General features: G+C 39.1%; 1 protein-coding gene across 1 annotated transcript; it reads right to left on the reverse strand.

The window, feature by feature from the left end:
- Positions 1-1,225: 1,225 nt before the first annotated feature.
- PPIG (peptidylprolyl isomerase G) lies at positions 1,226-24,033 on the reverse strand. Its single transcript, XM_066322841.1, has 13 exons — positions 24,019-24,033; positions 16,444-16,523; positions 16,258-16,332; positions 14,001-14,108; positions 13,481-13,525; positions 12,794-12,881; positions 11,681-11,710; positions 11,448-11,587; positions 5,604-5,808; positions 4,424-4,591; positions 3,846-3,930; positions 2,830-2,966; positions 1,226-2,501 (listed from the first exon to the last, which is right to left on the reverse strand). Exons 2-13 carry the CDS (start codon positions 16,502-16,504, stop codon positions 1,382-1,384), a joined length of 2,262 nt encoding a protein of 753 aa, XP_066178938.1. The 5' UTR covers positions 16,505-16,523; positions 24,019-24,033; the 3' UTR covers positions 1,226-1,381.
- Positions 24,034-25,928: the final 1,895 nt, after the last annotated feature.

The following is a 25,928-nucleotide window of genomic DNA, read 5'->3' on the forward strand; positions in this document are numbered from 1 at the left end:
CTACAATACTGTTTTGCTTTGACACAGCTTAAGATTAATGCTTGTCACTTCCCTTCAGGACTTTCCCAGTCTTAGACATGAATAGTTTCACGGACTGGAAGGAGTGTTTGGGTTTGCACCAAATCTATGCTTTCAGACCACTGCACTGAGTTACCACATCCCAGCTGCTCTTTGGGGATTGCACACATGGGGGCACTGCTGCAGTAACACAAGCCAAACTCCTCCTCTTCCATGGGAAGGTGTGGTGGTGAAATACAAACTGGGGTGGGACCTAGAGGCAGGAGAGGAAAGCAGAAAAGGGAGGGAATTGGTTTAAGGGACATGCACATAGTAAAGAATGAGACGGAATTCACAATTCAGTCTTTAGAATGAGGGGAACAAGGAAGAAAGCAAATTTCTGTAAAAAACCCACAAACAACCAAACAACAACAACAACAACAAAACAAACAAAAAAAACCCACCACAAAAACACCACCACCAACAAAAAACAAGTCTTAAAACATTACTTGAAATTCTGTTTCAACTACTCCAAAAACCAGTACTGGAGAACTGCACACATTTTCTCACAGACTTGTTAAGAAACAGAAGTTGAAAGCATTTCCTGGTTCCTCATCTAACCCCACTGTAAATTCTGGTAACCTATTTCATCTCTGTGCATCCACTAATTAGGCAACTGAGGCAGGGTAGTCTGAAGCATCCATTTCTGCAGTAGAGGACATGGAAGCATGGAATGGAGAGGTTACAGGCAAAAAAAGTTATGCTGATGAGCACTTAAGAATTTTTTTTAGGACAAGGAAATAACTCCTAAACACAGATGACCGCCTTACAACATGAATGAATTCAACTTGTTGGCAGTGACAGAAGCACAAACAATAAAGATTTACTTAAATTAATTCACTTTGTGATTACAATAAAAGCTAACATAATTTTCCTCCACAAATAAATTTCCTTAGGATTTATACCTACTGAAAAACAGACGCAGCAAGACTGAAGTAATGGACACTTTGCAATATTCTCCTAGCTTTAAGATGATATGTAGTTTATCTGCAGCTTTCTTCTTCACATATGGAACAAGCCTCTTCGCAGGTAGCCATTGCTTGTACTGAACTATGTTCATCAGGTAAAAAATAAAAGTGGCATGGAAGTTACCTTTCTAGCTGACAACACACAAGGATACATAATCCAATGAAATATTTAAACACAGCACACTGTATTACACATGTAATTTGTTTTTCATTTCAAGTTTATTAAAACTTTAGCAGTACAAATGATCCAGGTTTTAGATTATCAAAAGACCAAACTGAAGTCCACATCTTTAAAAAAGGCGTTCCCCAAAACGTCTCTAAAACTTCGAGACAACGGAAACAGTAAGTCCACAAACTCATCCATTCCTGTCATCATCTGTTCCAGGACTTGTTTCACGATCAGACTTTTTATCCTTACTAGGGGCATGATCTCTTTCCTGACTCTTTGATTTTTGGTTTATTTCTTTTTCTGCTGAGGATCTGGTCTTTTCCTTTTCTTTACTGCTGCGTGAGTATGTTTTTTTTGATTCTCTCTCTTTGCTACTTGGTCTCTTTTTCGAGTCTGGACTTCTATCCTGATCTCTACTAGACTTCTTATCTCTGCTAGATTCAGGACTACTACTTTCACGGCTTTTTGAACGTCTCTTCCTTTGGCTTTCACTATCATTCCTCTTATACGAGCTTCTACTTTCCCTATTTGAATATCTCTCTCTGTTTCTGCTTTGACTTTCATCCCTCTCTGAACTCCTTGATTCTCTCCTCCTCCTATTTTCTCTTCCTCTGTATTTATCTGGTGTACCTCTCCTTTCTCTGCTTCTTGATCTTCCTCTCCTTCTTGTTTCTCTATCTCTATTCCTTGAATAATCCTTACTTCTACTGCGATCCCTGTCCCTGCTTCTTGATCTTCCTCTCCTACCCCTATCTCTGCTTTTGCTGCGATCCCTTGTTCTGCTGCTGGAGCTGTGTTTCCCTCTAGCGTGCTCACGCTCTTTGCTTCTTGACTTGCGTTTCTCCCTGTCTTTGCTCTTCCTATGCTCTTGTTCATTACTTCTTGAGCCTGCTCTTTTACTTCTCTCCTTGCTCCTACTTCTTTCTTTCTCTCTCCCTCTAGAATCATAGCGCTTTTCTTTTTCTCTACCTTTCTCGTGGTCTCTCTCTTTGCTTCTTGATCTTAGTCTCTTCTCTTCATGTCTGCTGTGCCTGGAGTCTCTTTCTTTACTTTTTGATTTCTCTCTGCTTTTACTATGGCTTCTAGATTTAGCTCTCTTCTTGGCTTTGCTTTTGTTATGCTTGTCATCTTTTTCTGAATTTCTTCTTGTCTCCCTGTCTTTACTGCTGGATTTGTGATCTTTTTTCTTCTCCTTTTCCCCTCTTCGGCTTGGACTTTCAGAAACTTGCCTGTGGTCTGATATTCTTCTCTCTCTTCCTCTTCCTGGGCTCTTTTGATTATCTTTCTTGGTTTCATTTATTTCACTCCTCGGAGAGAAAAAGATACAATTTTTAAAAGTTTTTCATTTCCCTCCACTCTGAAAAATTAAACCAGAAGTGAGACAAACTAAAACTTCACATCAGATCACTTGTTTTAATAACTATGTATTTGCAGGAGCATGGTTAAACTCAGACACAATTAAATAATGGAATAACCAAGTCAGCATCCTGGCTTCTTGAAAGCAATGTGATTGAAAATTCAAGATAATAGGCAATACTTATAAAGAAACAAAACAAAAAGAAATTAAGAACTAAAAATTAAAAAAAAAAAAAAAATCAGTACGTATGCACATGTTCCAGAAAGAGATAATCTTACTTGTCTCCTTTTATCCATCTTTCTCCACTAGACACTCTCATTCTTTGAGCTCTTTGCATTTCTTGCCTCCAATGTGGAGGAGTTTCACTGCGTCGGAATCGATCTCTTGACCTGGATCTGGAAGGTGTCCGGTAACGCTTGGAGGAAAAAAGGGAAAATCCTGCCTTAGTTTGAATTTCACCTGCTGTGACACCTAAGCAAGATTTTCACCCCTGGCAGCTGGTCCTACACAGCACCTAACAGGACACTTCACATGTATATACCAAGTTTCCACTGACAAGTTACTAACTTACTGAAAATGTATCTGACATTCAACTAAAGAGGGAATACAAAGTGTCTGATCAAATAACTGATTTTAAGGAAGGTCTACCAAAGGATTTTGTAGTCTGAGGAGAGGTTTTCGGCTGCTGTTCATTTGCACAAATGCTAATGTTGTTTACAAACAATGAAGATTCATATCTTTGACAGGCAACGCTAAAACAACACTTCACTCTTGATAAGGATTTTAGCAAAGATTTGAGGTATAGAGCCTTCAGTTATTAAAAACATTTGCTACATAAAACACACAGCATATGGCTTCACAACAGAGCAAATTTGACAGCTCCCCCCTGCTGTCAAAAGGGGAAAAGTCTTCCCCACCTTCTTGGCACTGATGTCTTACTGGTTCTGCGTTCATTACAGCCCTTTCTGAGGTAGTTCCACTCCATACCATATTAACTTAAATAAAGTTAAGTTAATTTATTATTAAGTTTATATAAGGTAACTGAAGTTACCATATTAACTTAAATAAAACATTTTTAGGTTTTTTTCTCATCCTCTTCTTCAAAGGGACCCAGTATGCACATAGGTAATTTAATTTTCTTTTCTGTCCTCCTTCAAGCTTCAGTCCCCAAATCAATTACCATGCACATTTTTTTTTTTTAAATCAACGATCCCAATGATTATGATTACTAACATCAGCAATGAGACTGTGCTACCACCTTGCTTATTTTGAAGAACAGATTACAAACACTTACCCTTGGTCCTCTTCCTTTTATTTTCCTTCCAGATCTGGTGACTAACAACCTCCTCTGGTATGTTGACTGTGAATTTGATAGATTACTAAAAACAATCAAACAAGAATGACATTGTTGTACAATTAAAAAAGAAGGAAAATCAATATTAAAACCTCTTCAGAAACTAAATGAAAACACACAATTTTATTTTACAGCAGACAGTAACAACTACACAGTAAAACTTGAATTTGTGACCACAATAATTTTACAAGATCACCAGGTTTTTAATTTTTGAAAAAAAAAAGAAAAAAAAATTATAGACTCAGATTGGACAGTTCCAATACATTCCAAATGAAGCTGATTCATCATACATGTCATTATACCTTCTTTATTCACTAAAACCATTTCCAAAGGCTAAGCCTTTGTTCTATGGCAAAGACAATAGTTTCCAATAGAGGGAGAAATCTGTTTTTCATCCAGCAATTCCTAAAACATGGAACTAACTGCTCAATATAGAAAAGATTCAACATGAAGTTCTAAAGCAGTAATGCGACCATACCATTGCCAGCACACAGTCAGACTCAAACCAGATATATTACCTCTCTCTTTCCTTCTCTCTGCTTTTTCTCTCTTTTTCTTTCTCATCTACTTTAGGAGGACTTTTCCTCATCAGGAACCGGTTTTCAGGTACAGGAGGAATTTCTTCAGGACGGACAGTAGATAATGGCTGTGCTTCAGTATTTTCATCTTCACTTTCACTGGATGAGCTTTATTTTTGTATAGAAAACAGGCATAATGAGTTATCTGGATAAGGGAAGACCTTTCAATCTATGTAAGTAATTCAGAAATTCTCTTAACGCAACACACAATGATACACCACAAGACTCAGAAAACAGAGCTATTTCAGAAACAGCTTTTCCCCCCATGATGTCTTTGTTCTAAAGTACACAACTGCAGTAGATTTCTGACCAACACTTTTTCTCTACTAATTCCAATGGTGTAACACTGAACATATACATACTCTCTGTTTAGATACAACTTTTTAAATTTATTTTCTTTTAAAAACACTATCAGGAGATTAAGGATACAGATTATACACTAGCATATATAACTGTCTACAGACTATAGTAATTCCAAGCAATTTACAAACTTCTGTGCACCTAAGCTCGTTTCACAGAAACAGTGTTTAGGCAGCACTGCCCTAAGTGAACGTTTCTTAAACTTCACTGCTAGCTTAGAAAAATGTGACTTCCATTAACACAACTTTTATCTCACACCAAACTAAAATGAAACTATCAGATTCAAAGTAGCATTACCAGAAGCAAGACTGCTTTCTCAGTTTTATTATCTCCCAGTGAAACTGCAAGAGTTTTGGCATATCAGACAAAAAAAATTAAGTATGTTAATTTATTAATTTTGTTTAATTTTGCTATATTGCTGCATACTACATTTTTGTAAATTCCACTGCACATGGTTCAAACTGAATTGTACAGAAGTAAATTTACGGCAACAAACTATCCCTATCCAATTCAAACCTACCACTCCAACTTTTCAAGCCACTTGAAGTCTTAGTCCATTCCTTTACAAGCTGCAGTACATAGGCACATGAACATGACCCTTTATGATCATATTAGAAAATTTATTCTTGTATCTGGAAACCAACAATCTCCCAGACTGCAAAACCTGCATTGCTAGTTTACAGAAAAGTAGTCTGTAGTTATAAGACAAGTGAATGGTACTGTATGGTGTGTATGTAACAAAACCAATCTCAAACCTGACCTTTTCTTGCTTTTCTTTCTCTTTTTCTTTTCTTTCTTATGTTTCTTGGAATTTCTTTTGTGTTTCTTTTTTCGTTTTTTAGATTTCTCTTCGGAAGCACTCTCAGAATCCGACGATGAATCAGAAGACGATTCTGAATCGCTCGAACTTTCCGAGTCATTGGATGAGGAAGATGACTTGTGTCTCTTCTTTTCCTCCTTCTTGGCTTTAGGTCAGAACAGCAAAGATACATTTTAATATCAAACACTTCTAAACTAATCTCAGAAAAATCACCCCATTTAGTATCTGTCTCAGATTCTTATAATTATGTCATGAGATTACTTCATCAAAATACTTAAGAACAAACTGACATTTTGGAAAAACATTGTTTCTCCATAGTAAAATATAGGATATGTATAGAAAAACAAGACATTTTCGTAATTTGGATTCATGAAACTTTAGGTCTAAAATTCATACTGTCAAGCACTTGCAAAACCATGTAAGTTTTCTGATGATGTTTTCTACAACATAAGCTACATACAAAGAACTCTAAAATTTCTTTACAGTGTGTTAATTAAAAAAATTCTTTAGCTTCAGGTTTCACCTGACTTCATCAAATCACTAATAAGAGAAAATTTGAAACAGAAAATAAGAGGCACCGATTAAACCAAGTACTCACTGAATTTAGCTCACTACCCTAATTTGTCAGGTCTTACATTCAGAAAGCAGTGATATGAAGAGTAGAGAAAGGTTTCCTCTTCAGAGTGACACAGCACACTCACTCCCAATTGAACAGGCTGAGATAACACTTCTAGGTGACAACAAGCTAGCTGGAGCTCAGTTCAGGGAACTGAATCAGAGCCGTGGCATGCATCCCAACAGAAACTATCCTGGCTTTTTTTTATGGTAATACACTTTATGGATACTTTTTTTCACATTGCATTGTTAACAAATCCCCACACTGGTAGAATGGATGAAAGTCAATCCCACTGCACTAAATCTCATTCATTTTTCAGGTCAGCATCACAGACACAAGTCATAGGTGTGTGACAACTGAGATGAGCTCAGATGGTCAGAGCATGGTGTGGACACCAAGGTTTGATCCTGCTATGGGCCGTTGACTTAAGAGCTGGACTCCATGATTCTTGTGGGCCCCTTCAGAACACACAGTAATTCTGTGACTTACACACAGTGTTTTCTACATCTTTATTCACAAGCCTTGCTTGGTACAGACTAACAAAAGCCTGGCAATGGACTGAAAAACTTCTGTCCTACAGAGCAGATTGGTTTTCCAGTCACTTCCACGTGCAGTACTTGCAGTAAAACAGCAAGTACTCTTACCAGTTTAAGGCAGCCTGCTGACTGGAATCAGCTCATTCTTATCACAAGTTTTTAGGGCTTCTTGCAAAATGCTTCCAAAAGACACTTCTCTTTTATATTTCTGATTTTTCTTGTATGTTCAACATCCTTATTTTAGCACTATATTTAATAAAAAGTCTCTGCAATATTTTATATCTGTTTTAGATTGTCTAATTACATATTTACTGAATGTATGCACATATTTATAAAAGAAAACCAAACATTTTTCTAATTAATTTCAATCAAAGGAGTCAGATGTACCCAGGTGGCAATGCAACAAAAAGAAGAATCTCACCTCACCTTGAAATGCTAAGAATACAAAAAAATTAAACGTTTCTTATGTATTACACCCTCATCTTTGGTCCATTCAAAGGGAAAAAATCCCTGTATAGCACCACAGTGTTTCCTACATGCTTTCATAATTATTTCATTATTAAATGCAGTGATTTCCTGTATTTTCTTCCTCCTACAAGTTTCAAGTGTGTCAAAATGTGTAACAGTTTTGTCTGCATTCTTGTATCAAGTTCAGGTATGTTAAAGTTACTACTTTAAAGTGAGCAAGTAAGAGATAGAACCGGAGGCACGTTAGTGAGCTATTACCCCAACAAATAATAATAATTTGATTCTTAACATGCAGCAAGCCATCAATGGGAGATGTATTTGGGAAATCCTATGGCAAGTAGGAGTGAAATGACATGGGGAAAAAATCCCCGAACAACAAACAAAACTAAAAAGACCAGGATTAGTTACACAGCAAAGGCAGAGCACTGGCAAGAGGGTTTGAATGTACTTTCTGGTGACATTATCTATCTCTGTCCAGCAGCAAATGCTGTTTTCAGTACTGAATCAACCTGGTACTGTCCAACTACAGATTACAACAAATGAGATCAATTCTGGAACATGAAGGGCACCAAGAAACAGACTTCTAGGTACAGTCCAAATGTTTCAGCTCATTACCTTCAGGATCAGCTTTCAACTTATGACCACATCTAGAACAGATGCATCACTTCCTACACCATTCACTGTGACCTACAGTATTTGCCAGACTTTGTGAACTACCAGATCATGCTGCATGACACAGACAAGTACTCTGCATGTCGGCTCGTTAGGGACTGTACCAAGTCTTACACTAGCCCCATGGCTTCAAAATAAGAAGTGACCTGTCCAGAAAACAGTTGGGTTCAGGCATAAAAGTCAAAACAAATCATACCATCTTGTAATTCATAGCAGTGACAAGCAAATAGTTACTTTATAGCAAATGAAATAACCTTCTAAATTATGAATGCAACCATAATCTACCTTAATTCCAGAAAGCACACTTCTACAAGCCTTGATTCTACAGGGAGATCTGTGACATCAATGAAAGTCATGAATCAAGTCTAGTCTGTGCAGAATATCCTAGAAATTTACTTTTCATGAGAAATCTTCACTAGAGGCTCTCATTAAAATCTGCCCAATGTACAAAGCCATTGAGCTTTTTTTTTTTTTTTTTTTTTTTTTTTTTTTTTTTTTTTTTTGTGAATCCGAATGTTTTGCAGTCCTGGTATGTGTCCCAGATGACTGGTTCAGCAAGAGTGTATGACCTCAAACAATGCAGCAAGCTCGTTGACCAGGACCTCTTCCAGAAAACTGGCACTAAACTCCCACCTGTCCCTAAGAAAATTAACATCATGGTTCTTGTTCCACAGTTTTTCTTGTGAACTGTATTAGCATAACTATTCTGTAATAACCTTTCTAAATACTGGGTTAATACTTTGCTTTCTTTCACTCTTTTTCCTCCCCAGATCTTAGGATTTTCCCTAAAACTTTATGATCTAAAAATTGTACCACTTGGCCAGAGAAATTCTTCTTTTATAATTTTTTTATCTTCTCATTTTCACTTATTCCTCCAACTTTAAGGAACTAAAAAAAAAGAAAAACAAAGGAAAACATGACAAACATTCCACTTTGCTAGGGGAGCATCCTCGCAAATCCCACGTTAAAAGCTTATCTAGGCTTCTGAATTATTGCAATTGTGATCATTGTATCATTCAATTTATAGCATCCAGTAACATAGCTCAGTCATGATCCACTCATCCATAAATAAATCCAATTCTTGTACATAAGGAGATAATTTACATAGTTGATAAAGCACTTCATCTGGCTATGCACTGACACTGAAAAATCAGATCACCTTTCCTCAATTTTAACCAATGACAAAAACATTCAAGGCAAGCACCTTGCTCTTACTGTGATTCCTTCTGCTAGCGCCATCTTAGCCATATTACCCATAAACCCAGGTATCAGTTTTATTTTCATTCCATGCAGACCCAATCCCTTTCTTTGTGTTGCCCACCAGACAAGCTCATACAACAAGTATTTAAGACTCTGTTGCTATCCCAATGTACCCTCCCACAGAAATTCATCACTGTAGTTCCCTCACAGGCAACATCCTTATTCTCTTGTCTTAAAATCAAGTTCTTAAAAACAGCCTTCCCTTATAATTGCCTCATAATTCACAGAATTAGTTCCCTTTTCCCTCCCATAGTACTCTACCACAAACAGTTCCACTATTAGATGACTCTGTTGCTGATCTTGCATCCCAGAAACTGCTCCTCCTAGCTGGATTCCCTTCCCAGTAACTGACAAGTCCAAGGGCCTCTCTTGCATCACCTGTGACCTTTGCACAGTAGCTTGGCAAATTTGCTTCAGCTGACGTGCTGTGACACCATTCCTCCTTTTCCCACTGCTTCAGGCTGGCACAGCTCATCATGATGGGGTTTGGTTTCATGGTTCCATGCTGGACATTTAGTGAACAGTTCCAGCCATGCTGGCATCTTTCACAGCAGCAGCCCATTTCCCACTGGAGGTCTTACAGCCTTCCCCTTTCAAAAGCAGGATTCTCCACGCACTAGAATTTCCACCATGGCCCGTCACACAGCATCTTCATCATCTTGGCTGTGTATTAGAACCCATCAGGGCCATCATCTTCCCCCACACTCAGGTGTGCCCTTCATGTGCCTGATCCTGGTGCATAAGGTTTCTTGTCCTCCAAACATTCCTACTGCTCATCATTACCTAGATCTGAGCCTTACAGCTTTCAAGAGCGGGCTATCCCATCACCCTGGCATAGATCTCCCTCCATGGCACACCAGGCCAGCTACAGGAACTAGAGTTCCAGCCAGGAATGCAGCAGTACTGAGTCAAATGGGTAGACAAATGGGTAGACAAATGGGTAAAGGCAACACAAGTCAAATCCTTCCAGAAGCCTGTTCTCTTTTAAGAGAAGTTACAAGGAAAACAAAATATTTTGTATTTATTTCATTCACTCTTTGGATGACAAGCACTTTTAAGCCCTGCCTAAAGGCTGTAAGTCCTCAGACTGCTCAGTGCCAAAAATTCCATTTAGTCATTCATTAGAGTTCCAGAGTGGACTTCAAAGGGAGTGTGGCAATCTGATGACATCTATGCAAGTGGGTATCTCATCCCCTAGTTTCACCCATCCTATAACTGTACTCTTTTATTTTCTAGTTACACCACCTGTGTATCTCATAAGAGATGCCATGCTCTGGAATCCTGTCCAAAAAACCATAATCATATCCAAACATATGGCATGACTCAGCACCTTTCAGAAGTCAGGAGCCAAAAGGTAACTTTGCTTGGAATTCTGTGGTATTGAAGAACTGATTTCAGACACTAGTCTTTCTGCCAAATATCACAACACATGAACAAAAAGGAGATGAAAAAACAAGAAGTTGAAGTTCAAATGCTTTGGCCAAATAAATCCTTTTTCTTGTGTTGTGCTTCCAAATTCTTGGTGCCACCCTTCGCAGTACACATCAACAGAACGTGCTACGAATGAAAGAGCAGGATGATCCCCTATCATAGCTCCTACAGAACAAGTATTCTGCTAATGAGATTTCCATGGTGACAGGAGCATCTTACATCCTGCTTCTCTTAGAAAATAAGGCTTGATCCAAGCCTCATACTATGTTCAGTTCTGAAATGGTATCGCAGGACATCCCTTCCAGAAATAAAGACAGGTTCTGTCATATTCCTCTTTAAGAATAGCTCATAGTAACTTACAAAGTCCATGAGCTAAAGGGCCAAATCCAGGCTTTTATAATCTAAGTGCTGGTTCTGAAGAGTTATCTCAGAGCAAGCTGAAGCAAATCCAATACCTTCTGAAGAAGTATAAGTTATCAAATAAAGTCAGACTGCCACCAATCCTCTCAATATAGCACTCTACTTGATATAAACAACTGCTTGCCAATTTTGTATTAAAATGAAGCTAGTATAAGAAAATTCAAGACAGGAGAAGCTTTGGAAAAATGCATGTATGATTGTTCTTTAATGTCTTTTGCATTAACAACTTTTAAGTTCTTTAGAAGACACACTGCTCTGGAACATTATTTACCTTTTCACCAACCGTGCCATCATCTATCACAAGTTTCTAAATATTTTTTATAAGCAGCGAACATGGAAGCAAACAAGCAAAATTACCTCATTTGCACAGTTCAACTTTACCTTTGGATTTTGGAATTAACTCTCCACAACTCAGTATGCGTACTTCAGCATATGGTTTACTAGATGCATCTGTTTTCTGGTTTTCTATTTCTCTCACAACTTCCTGACCTGAGATGACTTGTCCAAAAACAACATGATGCCTGAATAATATATAAAAAAGTAAATATTCTTAGCACTTAATTTTCCCAAGGCAGTTCCCAAACAAATGTAAGAAGAAAATCAGAGATATTTACCCATCTAAATGAGGTGTAGGTTTAGTTGTTCTGTTGTTTCCAGATTTTAATTTAAAGAGAAAAAAACAAAATCAGTATTAGTGAAAAGCAGTCAGCATTTGAAGCATGTAATCTACACACAGGAAGGTGAACATTATTTTGAGTGCACTATTAACACTGAACAAAGCCAATATATATCAGTCTGTGTGAAGTTAAAAATATTTAATGTTCTATATGTTAGACTTCCTATTCAATGAAATACTTTTATTATTACATTTTACTGAAAAAACCTGAAAATTGCACATAGATCTTTAGACAGAATCCTCATACAGGATATAATAAGTTTCTACTCAATAAATCATATAAATACTACCAGTGATACAAAAATCTGCAGGAAAATGCAAATAAGCTTCTATACATTAGAAAATAACCAGAAAACTGGAAGAAAAAGTATCTGGATGTACAGATTATTTGACACAGACGCAGAAGCGACCCTCTCTCAGCTTTCCCCTATACTAGCATTACTATGACACACATGCCCATTATGGCAGAGTAGAAAACCAGGACGACTGGAGTAATGACCATTTAGAAATCCCAAAATAAGGTTTTAATGCTGACATCCACTACTTGTTATGTTAACTAAGGCCATGAAACACGGGGTAAGAGTGATGTATTTTGAGAATAGTTTCTGTAGGTAATTCGGATTTTAAAAGAGTACTACAATGTATTTTTAGAATTTCAGTTTTACCCATAAGTAAGACTGTACTGGAAAGCTATTTTGTGATTAAAAAAAGCCCTCTACTACTTTGGAGAGCCTCCAGAACTGTTTTGCCAACTTCCCGAAAACGATTTATTAGAGTACTAAGAATTCTGCAAGAAACTAAAGGGCTTGCTTTACTGCCCAGCTTAGAACACAGCTACTGAAAACTACCAGAAGCCCTTTTCCACAGAAAATGAAATACAAATAAGCACATCGGGGTAAAAATAAGCGCATTAGGAAAAATGGCTACTTCCAGGCAAAAACCCATTAACTTTGGCTTTGCATAGGAACTAGTCTTCAATATTTAAAAATATTCCCTTTACAGCTTACAAATACCAAACCATATACACATTTCAAGACATTTCAATACTTACATAAAGAACTGTGAACCATTTGTATCTTTCCCTCGGTTGGCCATTGAAAGGAGAAATTCTTTGTTGTGCTTCACAGCAAAACTTTCATCTAAAGAAAGTGTTTTCAGTAACTTTTTAAGCATACGATATATGCTTAGGTAAATGCTACTGTCCAAGTAAATTAACCCTAATTAAATAAATCTGTTAGTCACTGGAATTAATAGCTGTATTAAAAACAGACTAAGAGTAACAGATATTTTTAAAACATATCATTCTGTTTATTCTACGTAACAAGGAGAAATATGAATCAATGGTTTATGGCCTGAGGGGAAAAAACCCCCAGGGCTCTATGTGTTCTTTGAAATAAAAATTTGCAAGGAAACCCAACCCCATGAATACCTCTCTCCTTTTCCCTCAAAGAGAAGACCATCCCCAGCTTTTAGCTAGCTGATCAAGCCAAAAGTAAACGTCTAAAATCAGCAATAAAAATGTAAATCTGATAAAAAAATACTTCAGTTTTAGGTTTTCGTTCATTAAAATGGTTCATACCTTAAAAGTAAAATAACTTAAATGGACAATCAAAGGCCTTCAAGATCAGACAAAATCTTTAAAAAAAATGTAATTCAGGTTTACAGAACAGAGACTACAGAATGTAAATGTGATTGTTTATTTTAACACCAAAATAGAGCAGACTGATCAAATTCTTACCTTCAAAAAAGCCACCATAAATGGATTCTCCTCCTCTGCCATTTCCTTAAAAGACGAAATGTGACAGTTAAAGTAGCAATTAAAAGAGTCACATTATATGGAAGGTGCTTCATAATACTGATGTAACTGCATCCAACCCACTGACATTATCTAAAAGCAAAAAACTTGGAAAACAAGGAAGTAAGGTATTCTCCCATGTATTCAGCAACACTCTTCCTTTTTTCTTTATTTCCCAGCAGCAGATACATTGTTTTATTCTCATACTTCAACCTTTCGATAGGAGGTATTTAGCTCTCTGAATACTTGAGATAATTTAAGCAAAAGTGTGTGTATGTGTGTGCATGCACATTTTTAAGTTTATTATACAAGTTCTCAGGGAAAGGCTCTCACACAGAAGAAAGTGGGAAAAGCAGTGATATACGTCAGAGAATAATTAATATAAATAAATGGTTCTATACAGAACTTCTGCAATGTTTCATCATGTAAGTGGTAAAGTTTTCTTTAAAGATTCATGTCATACCTTCACTGAAGTCACCTCCTTGGATCATAAAATCCTTTACAACCCTGTGAAACAGACAACTTTTGTAATGCAATGGCTTTTGGGTGGACTTTCCTGTACCCTTTTCACCTAAAGAAGAGAATGAACAAAACCAAAAATTACTCTCTGCATCTGTAGAATTTTCATTACAAAAACAGTGCTATGTAAAGCAGTCAACCAAAATGATCTTCTATGCTCTGAAAAACTGGCTTGTGAGGCAGACACTTACCTGCAGTACCAGTAAGAAACTGGCATTTAAGAAAGCAGTGCAGAAGTTATTTCTGTCTCTACAGTTATACTAGAAGAACTCCTTACTGACATTAGTATACAACTCTGGTCACAGACTGACTGAAATCAAACATCCAGTTTACATTTATGACAACTGGTATTGCTCAGAAACATGCTAGAAACAATCACATCTGTAGTTAAAACAAACACAGCAAGGTCAAGGTACCATAAAAACTTGTAAGAAAGCCATAGAGGAAGGGAGAAGGACTGTCATTCCCTCCCCCATTCATGATGACACCTGTCATCTTCCTCCCTTGCATCAGCTCTGCTGCTTAGGCAAACTGCTTCAGCTGCAACACAATGGCCTCTCCCTGCTCAAAGAGAGAAGAGTTCTGCTGAGTCAGCAAGATGAATGGCTCATGGTGGGTCTGTGAACAGCAGAGCCAACCCGAGGTAACAGTGAGGCTGTCAGTGGGATTTCTCTGGGAAGACCACTTCCTCTCCGCGCTGGCAATCTTAGACAGCATCTTTCCTATAATCTTATCCTGAGCAATTGAACTGGCAGCTTTTGTCAAGGGCAGTTGCCTCTGAACTTAATGTGTAACAGACTGGTGTCTCCATGAGGATTTTAATAGCTAGACAAAGCCCTCACTTTTGATAGGAACTCTGATAAATGTGAAGCTGTGTATGCTCCCCTAACCTGGTGTATGCCAGGAAAACATGGAGCTGTCGATCCCTGTTTTATGAAGGCAGCACACACTTTTCAAAACTTGAAGAAAAAAAAATGATTAAGAAAACAAAAATTAGAAGTTTGAATTTGCTGATGATCAACATAATAAACTTTCTGCATATTTTTCTCACTATTCTTATACGTGTTAAGGCAGCAAAATAGTTCAGGATCTCAATTTTATTATGGATATCAGCAACAAAGGATGAACTGTTGCTGACCTGAAATGCTGCTGAAAGACTGATTCACGAATATAAGGCAGTAGTAGGGAATAACACCTTTATTCAATTATATGCCTTTTGGGCAGTTGACAGCAGACCAAGAGCCCCACACATCACCATGGTGATGTGTTAACATAGTCACAGCCATTAAAAATCACTAAAGTTCAAATCTGTTAATAAATTTTGATAATCTGATTTTGTGCCAGTAAACCTATTGTCAGATCAGATAATACCAACATTCCTGCAGACATCCTGAATGGTGTGCTGTGTGTTCTAGTTAACTTAACATGAATGCAATTATGTATCCACACCTGATTCAGATCATATTTGTACTGCTGAGGGATTCACTACTAACAGCTACAGACTCTTGACCTACAGACTCTTCCAACCAAACTGGAAGGAAAGGGGGCAGAAAAAGCTGACGACAGAAAGCTGATATGCTATTTATGTATTAACAAATTAATTCTTGTGACAATAAACTCAAGTTCTGCTAAGCTATTGGTATTTGCAACAGAAGTACACAGTCCACAGGAAAATAATTCTGCTTGTAAATGTTTCCAAGAGAGAATCTTCTGAGTATTTTCCACAAGAAATACACTTTGACTGGGAGTAGAAATCACCAGTCTCCATAAAGAAATTAAAATAATGGAAAAAACGAGTGATGAATGCCAGCATTACCTTTCAAATTCCTCACAGTATCATAAGACTGGAAAGTAAGTCTGCATGGTTGACCTCTTTCTGGCTACATTTCAAGACTGGATGATGTTATATAATGTGAACAGTAATATCTGTGCTAGTAACAGAAAATCAGCTTACTGTGCCTGTATTTAAAGTTGGTTAGTATATACTCCCTTCAACACACTAAGCTAAAGCTACAACTGCTTTGTCTCTACATCATATGTGTAGGATCATGTGTGTACCATCACCTAAATTGTCAGAGGTGTCAAGAACCAGTGCTGGACTTATTTTCATATTTAAGAAAATGTCACAAAAAATAACACATCAACCTAGTTAACATGGTATTACATTAAAAATTACAGATTAAATAGTAAAATCTACAAACCTGTGCAAAGGCAGCGAAAATTCTCACATGTCTTTGGACACACATCTGAAAACAATTCAAAGACCACTCTTCCAGCTAGAAAAAAAAAAGCACTGTATTTATTGTGAAGTTAAATGGTGTTTGTATTATTCCTAACATATCTCACATGAATATCATGCTATTGAATCAACACTTTCTTTTTCTTACCGGGTACATTGTTGATGGCTATGTCAAAAAAGCAACGAGGTCTCTGGACCTTCACTCCCATGGCTTCAGAAGTCTAAATACTGTAAGTAATAAAAATAAAATTGAGTTTTTCCTCCTGTGTACTGAAATCATCTGTAAGTCAATACAAAAGTCAACAAAAACTGCAGAAAAGCAAACAAAAAAAACCCAGACAGCAAACACAAGCATTTTTTAGAAGTTCAGAAAATGTCAAGTACTTTAAGTCATTTTCATGTGTTATAGCCTCAAATGAATGATTTTTTTCACGTTTGCTGCAATAGCACTGAATTTAAACTTGAATGCCATACTTCAGGTGAGGAAATACAAAAGGAAAAGATACTGTGAGGTATGGGCCAGACTTCAGCACTCAATTTTCAAATTTCAAAATTCAGTCTTTCCTGGATTCCTGTCATGGTAGTTACCAGGCACTGCTCCAACAAGGATCCAAACCATTCTGGACAAAAGAAAATACAAGGGTGTAGCTGTTACACAGCTGCTGCTAAATGAATTTATTTTTGCTTTTCATTGTTTCTTTTCCTTTTATGTCATTGTTTATCTCTTGGAACACCATCACTGGTAACATTTAAAAGATGTATAGATGCATAGTGCTGCTTAAAGACATGATTTGGTTTGTGGACTTGGTGCTGTTACATTGAATATTTGACTCTTAAGGAGTTTGGTCTTAAAGGGTTTTTCCAACATAAATAATTCTATGATTCGTTAAACAGAATTTTAATGCAACTTTTCCCTTAGACTATTTAAATCCTTTTATTTTTGTGTAACAAGCTATGTCTTAGTTCCATTTGCATCTCCAACATTCCAACACTATATTCTTTTCCTTTTCTAAATCCCTGTCCTCTCCGAGTTACTTCAGACTGGGGCAAAAAACAAACAAACAAACAAAAAACCCCCAGTGACAGCAAGAGCATCTGTAAGACAGGAGCACCTTTTCCAGAATTTGGAATATAATCCATACATTTTCAGTCCTAAATATTTTCTACTGCCAGAAAACATGGCTCAAATCTAGCTGAGATACTGCACACATCTCTCCTAAAGCTCCACTCATAGCTGTACCACAGAACACTCTTTGAAAAATTCAATTGTCACCATCTGTCACTCTCATCATATGAGCAAGAGGCTGTAAAAAATCAAGACAGCAGTGTAATCGTGTTAGTCTGTATTCTGTCTACTTGTGATGTCACTCCTAACATTCTGCTAAGATTACACAGCAAAAATCATAGGAACAATGCAGGACTGGTTTAAATTAAACATCACGCAGTAATTAATTATTTGTGTGATTTTTAGCACAACGAGATTTCAAAAAAATGCAGACTCTCACTAGATACTCTCTAGGTGTGTAACAACACAAGCCAGACACCGGCCCGAAGCAGCAGGCTTATCTCAGTCTGCTTGAGCTGAATCAGTATTTCTCTCCTATGAGCACTACCAATTTTGTAGCCGGCAGAGAACACAGAGAAGAGGCCATGGCTGCCAGCTCCCATGTCCCCAGGTGAGCAGGAGGCTGCCCAGTCGGCACTGGGCCGCACACACCGCGGGCAGCACAAGGCAGAGCAGCACAAGGCAGGGCGTGAGGCCGAGGGAGGGACAGCGGACACGCTGCCTCCAGAGCTGAGAGCCAAAGCACAGCCACTCACCGCCAGACTACACAGCTGCATGGGGGAACTTCCTCCGAGGAAACCTTTTACAGTAAAGGCTATAATAAATATTGTTTGGTGCTACACTGCCAGTTTTAACTGAACTGAGACCTCTACGGAGCATCAGTACCACATCTGACTGGCTGCTTGTACCCAAACTTTAAGCATTTAATTCTAGTGCTTCAGTGAAAAGGAATTTCCTGCTTTACAAGCAGTTTGCTTGAGAAATGCAGAGGTATGCCTTCACATTAGTATACAGTATTTTAGGCAAAATAAACAACAACTATCTTAATACACATTTTTTATTTCAAACACTGATACTGACTAAAGCTAAGTTGTAAAATAAATATGAATATATCCATGTCAGTCAATTTTTAACCCTGTTTTGTAGAGGATGGGAGAAAGAAAGCAGAAATGAAGAATACTACCCAACTTCCTATCCCCACCAAATTTTCTCAATTTGATGTTTTTCTATCTCTACACTGTTTTCATGAACAGTGGAACAAAGTTACTCCAATATTCTAACCATTACCTCTGGTGTACCCTGCACCTTGCCTAAATCCTCCAATAGTATCCCCTAAACACCAGCTGCACTTGATTCTAAATGACAGGTATGGCAACGGGTCAGCATGAAGCCTCTGAATGGACAAACAGCAGGCCAAGCAAATATATCTCAAGCTCATGGCACCTAGAAATTCAGGCTGAGGTCGCAGTGACATTTATCCCACCTACCTCAAAAGTCAAGGGAGTGTTTCTTCTCACACATACTTAAGTATCCTTTGCACTGTTATTTCAGCCAGACCTTTTCCTGATGTGCTAAAGGGCAAACTACCAAGTTACAAATGGTCCTTAAAAGTAGTAATTTCTATTCGTGTAGTACATAAGACCAAACACTATCTTCTACATACTGATCATTTCAAACTTGGCTGTATTAAAAGCAAGTACAGAGGGTCTGAATGTAAAATACAAAACTAATATAGAAAACCACCAAAAATATGCCAAGAATAAAGTCAGAAAACATCAATTATTAAGTCAGAAAATTACGAGCTCAGTAGCACTACATGTCTGATAACAACAGGGCTTAAAGACTTGTGCTATTTCTCACTCAAAATTTATTTTCAGCTGGAATATGGATATTTTAACCCTCAATACCTTGCATTTTTAGACTTGTGAACTTGATGGAATTTCACTAGTGAAAGGATTATGAATTTGATGTCAAACCAGAAGATGCTTACTATACATATATTCAAAAAACGTGCTAAGCAGGACTATCTTTGTAAGTCAGCTCACTTTTTCCTTCCAAAACTCTAAGAAAGAACAAAATAACAGCCCAAGTACTATGAAATTTTCAAGTCATTCATCATTCTCAACCTTCTGCCTGAAGAGGCGTTTACTAAGTCTAAGTAGAATCTATAACCAAAAAAACCCCAACATCAGGCAAGCACCTAGAACATCACTTCAGCATACCTAAAAAGAGGGCTTGTTTCTTTTAGGTCTGAAAGGAGAATTACAGTTCAGCTTAGAGCATATTGGTTGACAAATACACCAAAAGTACTTAGTCTTGTCAGAACAGCTGCACCCATAGCCAACATTTCAGCAACTGTGTCCCTCAGGGTTCGCATTACTTCACACCTCCATCAGCCCCATTATTTTGTTTAAATATTTGCAGGATAAAGCTGGCCAGCTCAAGGCCAGGATGCCAGCAGCTCTTCAAAATGATCTGTGCCAATGGAAAAAGAAAACTATCCCAAACTGCTCACAAGCATCTTTCCATCAGGGATTATCACTGGTATTTGTTGGGGAATTTTGTTTCCAAAATCACCTGTGCTAGCAGGGATCTGGTAATAATACTTTTTAACACATATACTAGAACCTTTTGACTGAACAAGCTAGAAAGCTCTCACAATGTAGATCAACTGAGCATCAGCATGTCATGCATCCCAAAGAAGGTGACAGCAAGCAGCAGTACTTCCTAGTTTTATAGGAGGGAAAAAACAACCTTCTTTATAACTGTGCTGAACTACTGATTTGTTTCAGTCCCAGTACAGGACAAAATAGTAAGCAAAGATATATTTAGCACGAAAAAGATAGATTGTGTCCTATCCCTTCACTTCCTTCTCTGTCATCACCAGTTCTTCTAGATTTTGTATTTCTCCTTTACCTTGCCTTTGTATGTGCTTCCTTACATCAACGCACAATTACCTGCACTAACCTTCATTCAATGTCCAAATGAAGTGAGCAATAAAGTACAGAAAATTCACATTCCTAGCATTTTGTTTCACATCATCTACAAGGGCAGCAAGACTAAACTACATTGATACATATTTCCAAGACAGGCATGTAGTATCTCCAGAAATGTATTTTAAAGCAAAACTCTGCATTCAGAAAATGCAAATGCACAAAGTGAACACAGAACATACATTCTTTAAGCTGTGGCTGCAGTCACTTGGAGACAATATAAATGTGGGCTGATACTACAACAGAGGGTTCCTACACCCATGTGTTTAGCTTGCACACAAGTGGCCACCTGGCTGCATAAAACCCACCCTTTCTTCCTCCCTCCATAAAAAGATATGGCAGTACCATATATCAGCTAAAAGTGATGGCAGAGGCACAGACTAAAAATGTTACAAGTTCTTTCCAGTATGGACTAAACTAGAAGTGACTTTATGACTGTGAAATGGCAGATATGAAAATTTGTTCGTAGTTCCATTCCTGTGACAGCTTGCAGCTGTGTTAGCATGATACTAAAGGTGTGAACAACAAAAACCTAAACAGATCAACCCTCAATATCCATAATTTCCTTAGCATTTTTCCCAAACACTACCATCTTTTCCTCTATGTTTCATGATCTGAAAACTCTGAATTAGCAGCAATGATAGCTAAGGAATTTTTTTTTTCATTTCACTAATCAGCAACACAAGACTTTTGTTGGCAAATTTAGGAATAAGGTGCTACACTAGAAGACATTTCAGGTTTAGGATGATGTCTTTGCAGTCACACGGATTTAACACACTTATAAGAAAATAAAAAAATACTCACTTTCTACACAGGTCTATGAAATTTATGCAGGAAGACTTCCTAGTCATCTTTAAAAATCATGCATTATAAGTTTTCAAGACTGTCCATTCAAAGAAAAACCAACTATAAAATAAAACTTTCAACATTTTTGCAGGCAAATAGGGATTGACACCACTTTTCACCAGGCCTCCTCTTCTACAACAATCTTAGAAGTCTTTAGTGGACTACTGATACAGGATTTGTTTCCCTCTAAAACAGGAAATCAGACACCTGAAAATATCAATCGTTGTCTTCCATGGACCTGAGGCAAGGAAGACTTAAAAAAATATCACCCTTAGATAGGTCCTGACTAAATATGCAGTACATACTCCTTACTCGACTGCTCCAGTAAATCACTTCCACCATTTTGAGTATGATTTTTTGCAATTATGACCATGAATTCAGTCTTCTTGTACTAAAGTACAAGGAATGTACACTCAGCTTTAACACCTCAGCTGGGAGAGCATAAGATTCAGCTGAGAAGGTAGTAACATTCTGAAACTGTTTACACAGAAATACAGGTTCCATTCCCTTTATTTTTCTAGAAAAGCAATATCTACAATGAAAAATGTTAAAATATCAACACACAGTCTTGTCACTTGCAACTACAAATCTTTGTTGTCAAGTCTTAGTCATGATTTTCTATTATCTAATTTACATGGAAAGTACTTTTTTTCCTGTACTGTGATTTGTGAAAAAATACAGGTGTTTTCTGTCAGGCCTGTACACAAATAAGTGCATTTGTTGGTGTGAATTTGAATAGGCCTGAATCCATGAACTCGTATTTTAAAACTTAAAAAGTGCAAAGAAAAGGCAAGTTTATGCTTTGTATGAACGGAGAAAAAAAAACCCTTTTATAGAGTGTAATCTCCAAGTCATTTAAATCCCAGAATGAATTTCAGCAGTGGAAACCTTTCCTACCTGTTACTGAAGATGAGAGTAAGGTAAGACAACCATGCAACAGGAGGAGACAGCTCTGAATGCCGACCCATATTTGTCAACCTTAACCAAAAAACTTTACTGTATCATCTTTTATTTTCATGCTACCCCTTTCTTTACTTCTCTAGATCCCTTCTACGCTTCTTCCCAGCCTCTGACCAAAACCTCACTGCAGTAGATGGCCAGGTTTTTTCCCTGGCACTCATGGACTCTGCTTCCAAATGGAAGCTGGATCCTAAATTACCATCGCATGGAGGAGTGAACTTGTGGTGGAGAAATCATGATGCAACATAGTAAAATCCCCCACTCCAGTACATACTCTTTGCTCTAAATTCCCTCATAATCCCCAGATTTTCTGAGATCCTATGAGGGGAAAAAACCCAAATCTTCTCTTGATAGCAGCTTGATGACTGCTAGCTAATTTAAACAGTAATGTTTGTTTCACAGAAGAGGACTGAAAGAATGGGAAGTTTAATGAGAGCTATAGGCCCAAAGGGTGCTCTCAGAGAAATACTGATGCTGCTTTCCTTTATATCCTACCCTTCAAATCTACTTTGCAAACAGGAAAATACATTATTTCTGAAATATTTATAAATAACTTTTACAGACTGATAAACCAAGCTCTGTGAGTTTAGACAAACTAATGCTTCATAAATCATGTCTAACTTACAAATTGTTATCATATTTTTATCATGGTAGCACTTAAAAATCTGAGCCATCCTGGACCCCAATGCAATGGGAATAGTGAAACGAAACGGCGGGAAAAAGATTAAAAAACCCACAACATAAAACAACACCATCCAAAAAAACCCCACCAAATCCCGACCCTAGTAACATTTATCCTTGTCCAAAGAACAGCCTCTTCTGCTGGCAATATAGAAAAACCCCATGAAATCTCCAAAATATTCTCTCAGAAAAAAATACATCCTTGAAAATAGACTATATGCAAGATAATGGTCTGACGCTTCCCTTAAAGCAGGTCTCAGACGACTACTAAATATAATTAACTTAACCAGCTAAACATTAGAAAACTACCGGTCAACGTGATTTTATCATTATTGATAAATTTTCTAATTGTGACTGGATTTAAAGCGAACGTTTAGCACTACAACAGATATTCCGTCGACAGTTTCAGTGAACTATTTCTCTTAAGTCTCTCAAAGCCTCTTCAGGGCCTCAAAGTACAGCCATATATACATGCAGTACTTATAGTTTGGCCACGGCCGCAAACAAAATGAGCCTAAACCCAATACTCATAAAAGTCTTTGGAACGCCTTAGGAAATCCCTAAAAGAGGCAGAAGAATCTTCTGCCAGACACAGTAGCTCCTGCAGGCTCCACTTCCCTAGGAGAGGCCTGCAGAGGGGAGAACATGTGGCATGCAGACAGCCCCGTTCCTCCCCCGTCTAGGGGAGGAGAGCAGACTCATTCAAACTGCCCAGCAGCACCCGAGCCCGACCAGGGCGCTCGCTGCGGGCACATCCCGCGGCTGTCCGGGCTGCGGAGCGGCACAGCCGCCTGGCACACCCGGCCCCCGGCGCGATCGGCGCCAGGCCCCGTGCGCCCTTCACCCCCCGCTGCCGCTCCCGCCCGCCTCGGGCCGCGCTCGCAGCTCCTCGCACCCCTTCCCTGTCCGGGGCCGCCCTCACCCGGGATGCGCCGAGCGCCGCTTGCCCCCCGCACACGGGCGCCGGGCCTTGCCGGGGGCGTGCGCGGGGAGGCAGCGAGGGCGGCCGCCCCGGGCCCGCTCCGAAGCCGCGGCCGGGAGGGGCCGGAGCTCCTACCCGCGCCGTGACCGAGGCTCAGGCCCGGCGCTGCTGCGACCTCCTCCGCCGCCGCCGCCCGGCCGGCCCCCGGCGCGGCCCGGGCTCAGGCCCTCACTCGGCGGCGTACGCGGCACTCACCCGCCGGCGGCCCTTGTAGGTAGCCCCGCGCCGCTCAGCGCCGCGCTGCCGCCATGTTGGAGCTGGTGCGGCACGGACTGCGTCAGCGGCGGACAGGGCGGGAGCGGCGCGCCGGGGGCGGGCGGGGGAGCGCGGCGGCGGGAGCGGCGTCGGCCCGGCCCGGGCGGGCTGCGGGGGGTCGCGGCACCGACACGGCCCGGCCCGGCGGCGTGGGCCGCTCGCGAGGAGCCCGAGGGGCTGGGGGAAGGGCGCCCGCCTCCCCGGGCTCGTCGGCGGCGCTCCGCCCCTGCCGCTGCCCCGAGCCCCGCCGGCGCAGGCCCGCGCGGGAAGGAGCCGGAGGGGCGGGAGCGCGGCAGGTACACGGGCCCTTTCTGGCCAGACCTGCTCGGGAGCGGCCCTGGTCCTCCCCGCCGGCCCGACGGCGGCGAGCGCCTGAGCGATGAGCCCGCGAAGTAAGGCCCGGGGTTGGTGAATGAATCGTGCTGCACGGTGCTGGAAGCGCTCAGGGTTCCTCCGGCAGTACACCTCACCAGGGCTTGTGAAGAATTAAGGCGAGATTTTAGGAAAACAGTGCAAAAAAGGAGTGAGTGATAACAGTGTCCCATAGACATGTATTGCAATTCAAAGTTAATTAATCTTAAAACTAAGGAATGACAAACTAAAGTTTATGACAATGCCTAAAATTGTGAGCACCTTCAAAATTACCTGACTGGCACTGAAATATGTACCTGCTTTGATGGGTTTTAATTCCAACCAGTAGGCATTTGGGTCAGTAACCACATACATAATGGGAAGTAATGGAAGTTATATGACTGGCTGATGAAAAGTTTGTTAGAAGTAGAAAACCCAATGAGTTCCTTGCGGTTTTCGGTTAAAAAAAAAAAAAAAAAAAAAAAAAAAAAAAAAAAAAAAAAAAAAAAAAAACCAACCAACGTGACACCCGTGAGTTCTGACATCCTGAAGAAGCTGGAGTGAACATCTGTTCAGTAAATCAACATTGACTTCAGCACAGCATGCTTTGTTAAGTCTTGCTTTCCTCCCTTATGTTTTCAATTTAAAATTTAACAATTTTATCTAGCATTTTTAATTTGGTTTAGGCATTGCTTTATTTTATCCAAATGTACTTCATAAGACAAAAGTGAAAAGTTCTGCATCTTGTAAATGAAAAATCTGTGTGATTTACAGAAGTCTCCTTCATATGAACATGGAATTGTTTTCTGCTAGTTTTTCCCTCAGATGCCTTGGAATTGTTATGTGGGTTTGTACAAGATCTGACATTCTTGAAAGAGGTACCTTATGTGCCACCCTTTAAGCTCACCTGACAGAGTTTGGGTCTCACTCTGTTATTTGCATGCCTGTGTAAAATGTAACTGGGCTAATCTGGAATTTGTTAGCAGGAGGACACAGAACCTGTCCAAATTACATATTCCACAGTTACAAAAATTGTAACTTACCCAGTTTAAAAAAAACACGTGCTCCTTTTCTAAAGCACCACATACCTATAATAAATGACTTAGGGTCTATTCTATTAGTTTGAGTACCATATTCGTAGGTATCCAATATATTGACAGAAAAAAGTAAACCCCCAAACATTTGATAGACAGCTGCAATACAGCTGGTCAGAATTGGTCATGGCAACAGTCCTGTTAGTAATGGTAGTAGTTCTGGTTCTTTGGATAGAATGTAGAGCAATCTGAGATTGTTATCATCCTTTCTAAATGTCTTTGCTGCTGTCAATGGTGGGGACCTGGAGCTAAGTATATTCAACATGAGCATCAGACTTGTTGCAAGATATGTTAGGTTTGTCTCCCAAAAGTCATTCATTTTTAATTTATTATTGTTGCAATGCATAAAAAATTTGTAAAAGAAAATAGCATTAATTCCAGTACAACAAAGCCTAGCTCTTCAAC

This window comes from Sylvia atricapilla, chromosome 7, assembly GCF_009819655.1.
Source record: "Sylvia atricapilla isolate bSylAtr1 chromosome 7, bSylAtr1.pri, whole genome shotgun sequence".
NCBI lineage: Eukaryota > Metazoa > Chordata > Aves > Passeriformes > Sylviidae > Sylvia > Sylvia atricapilla.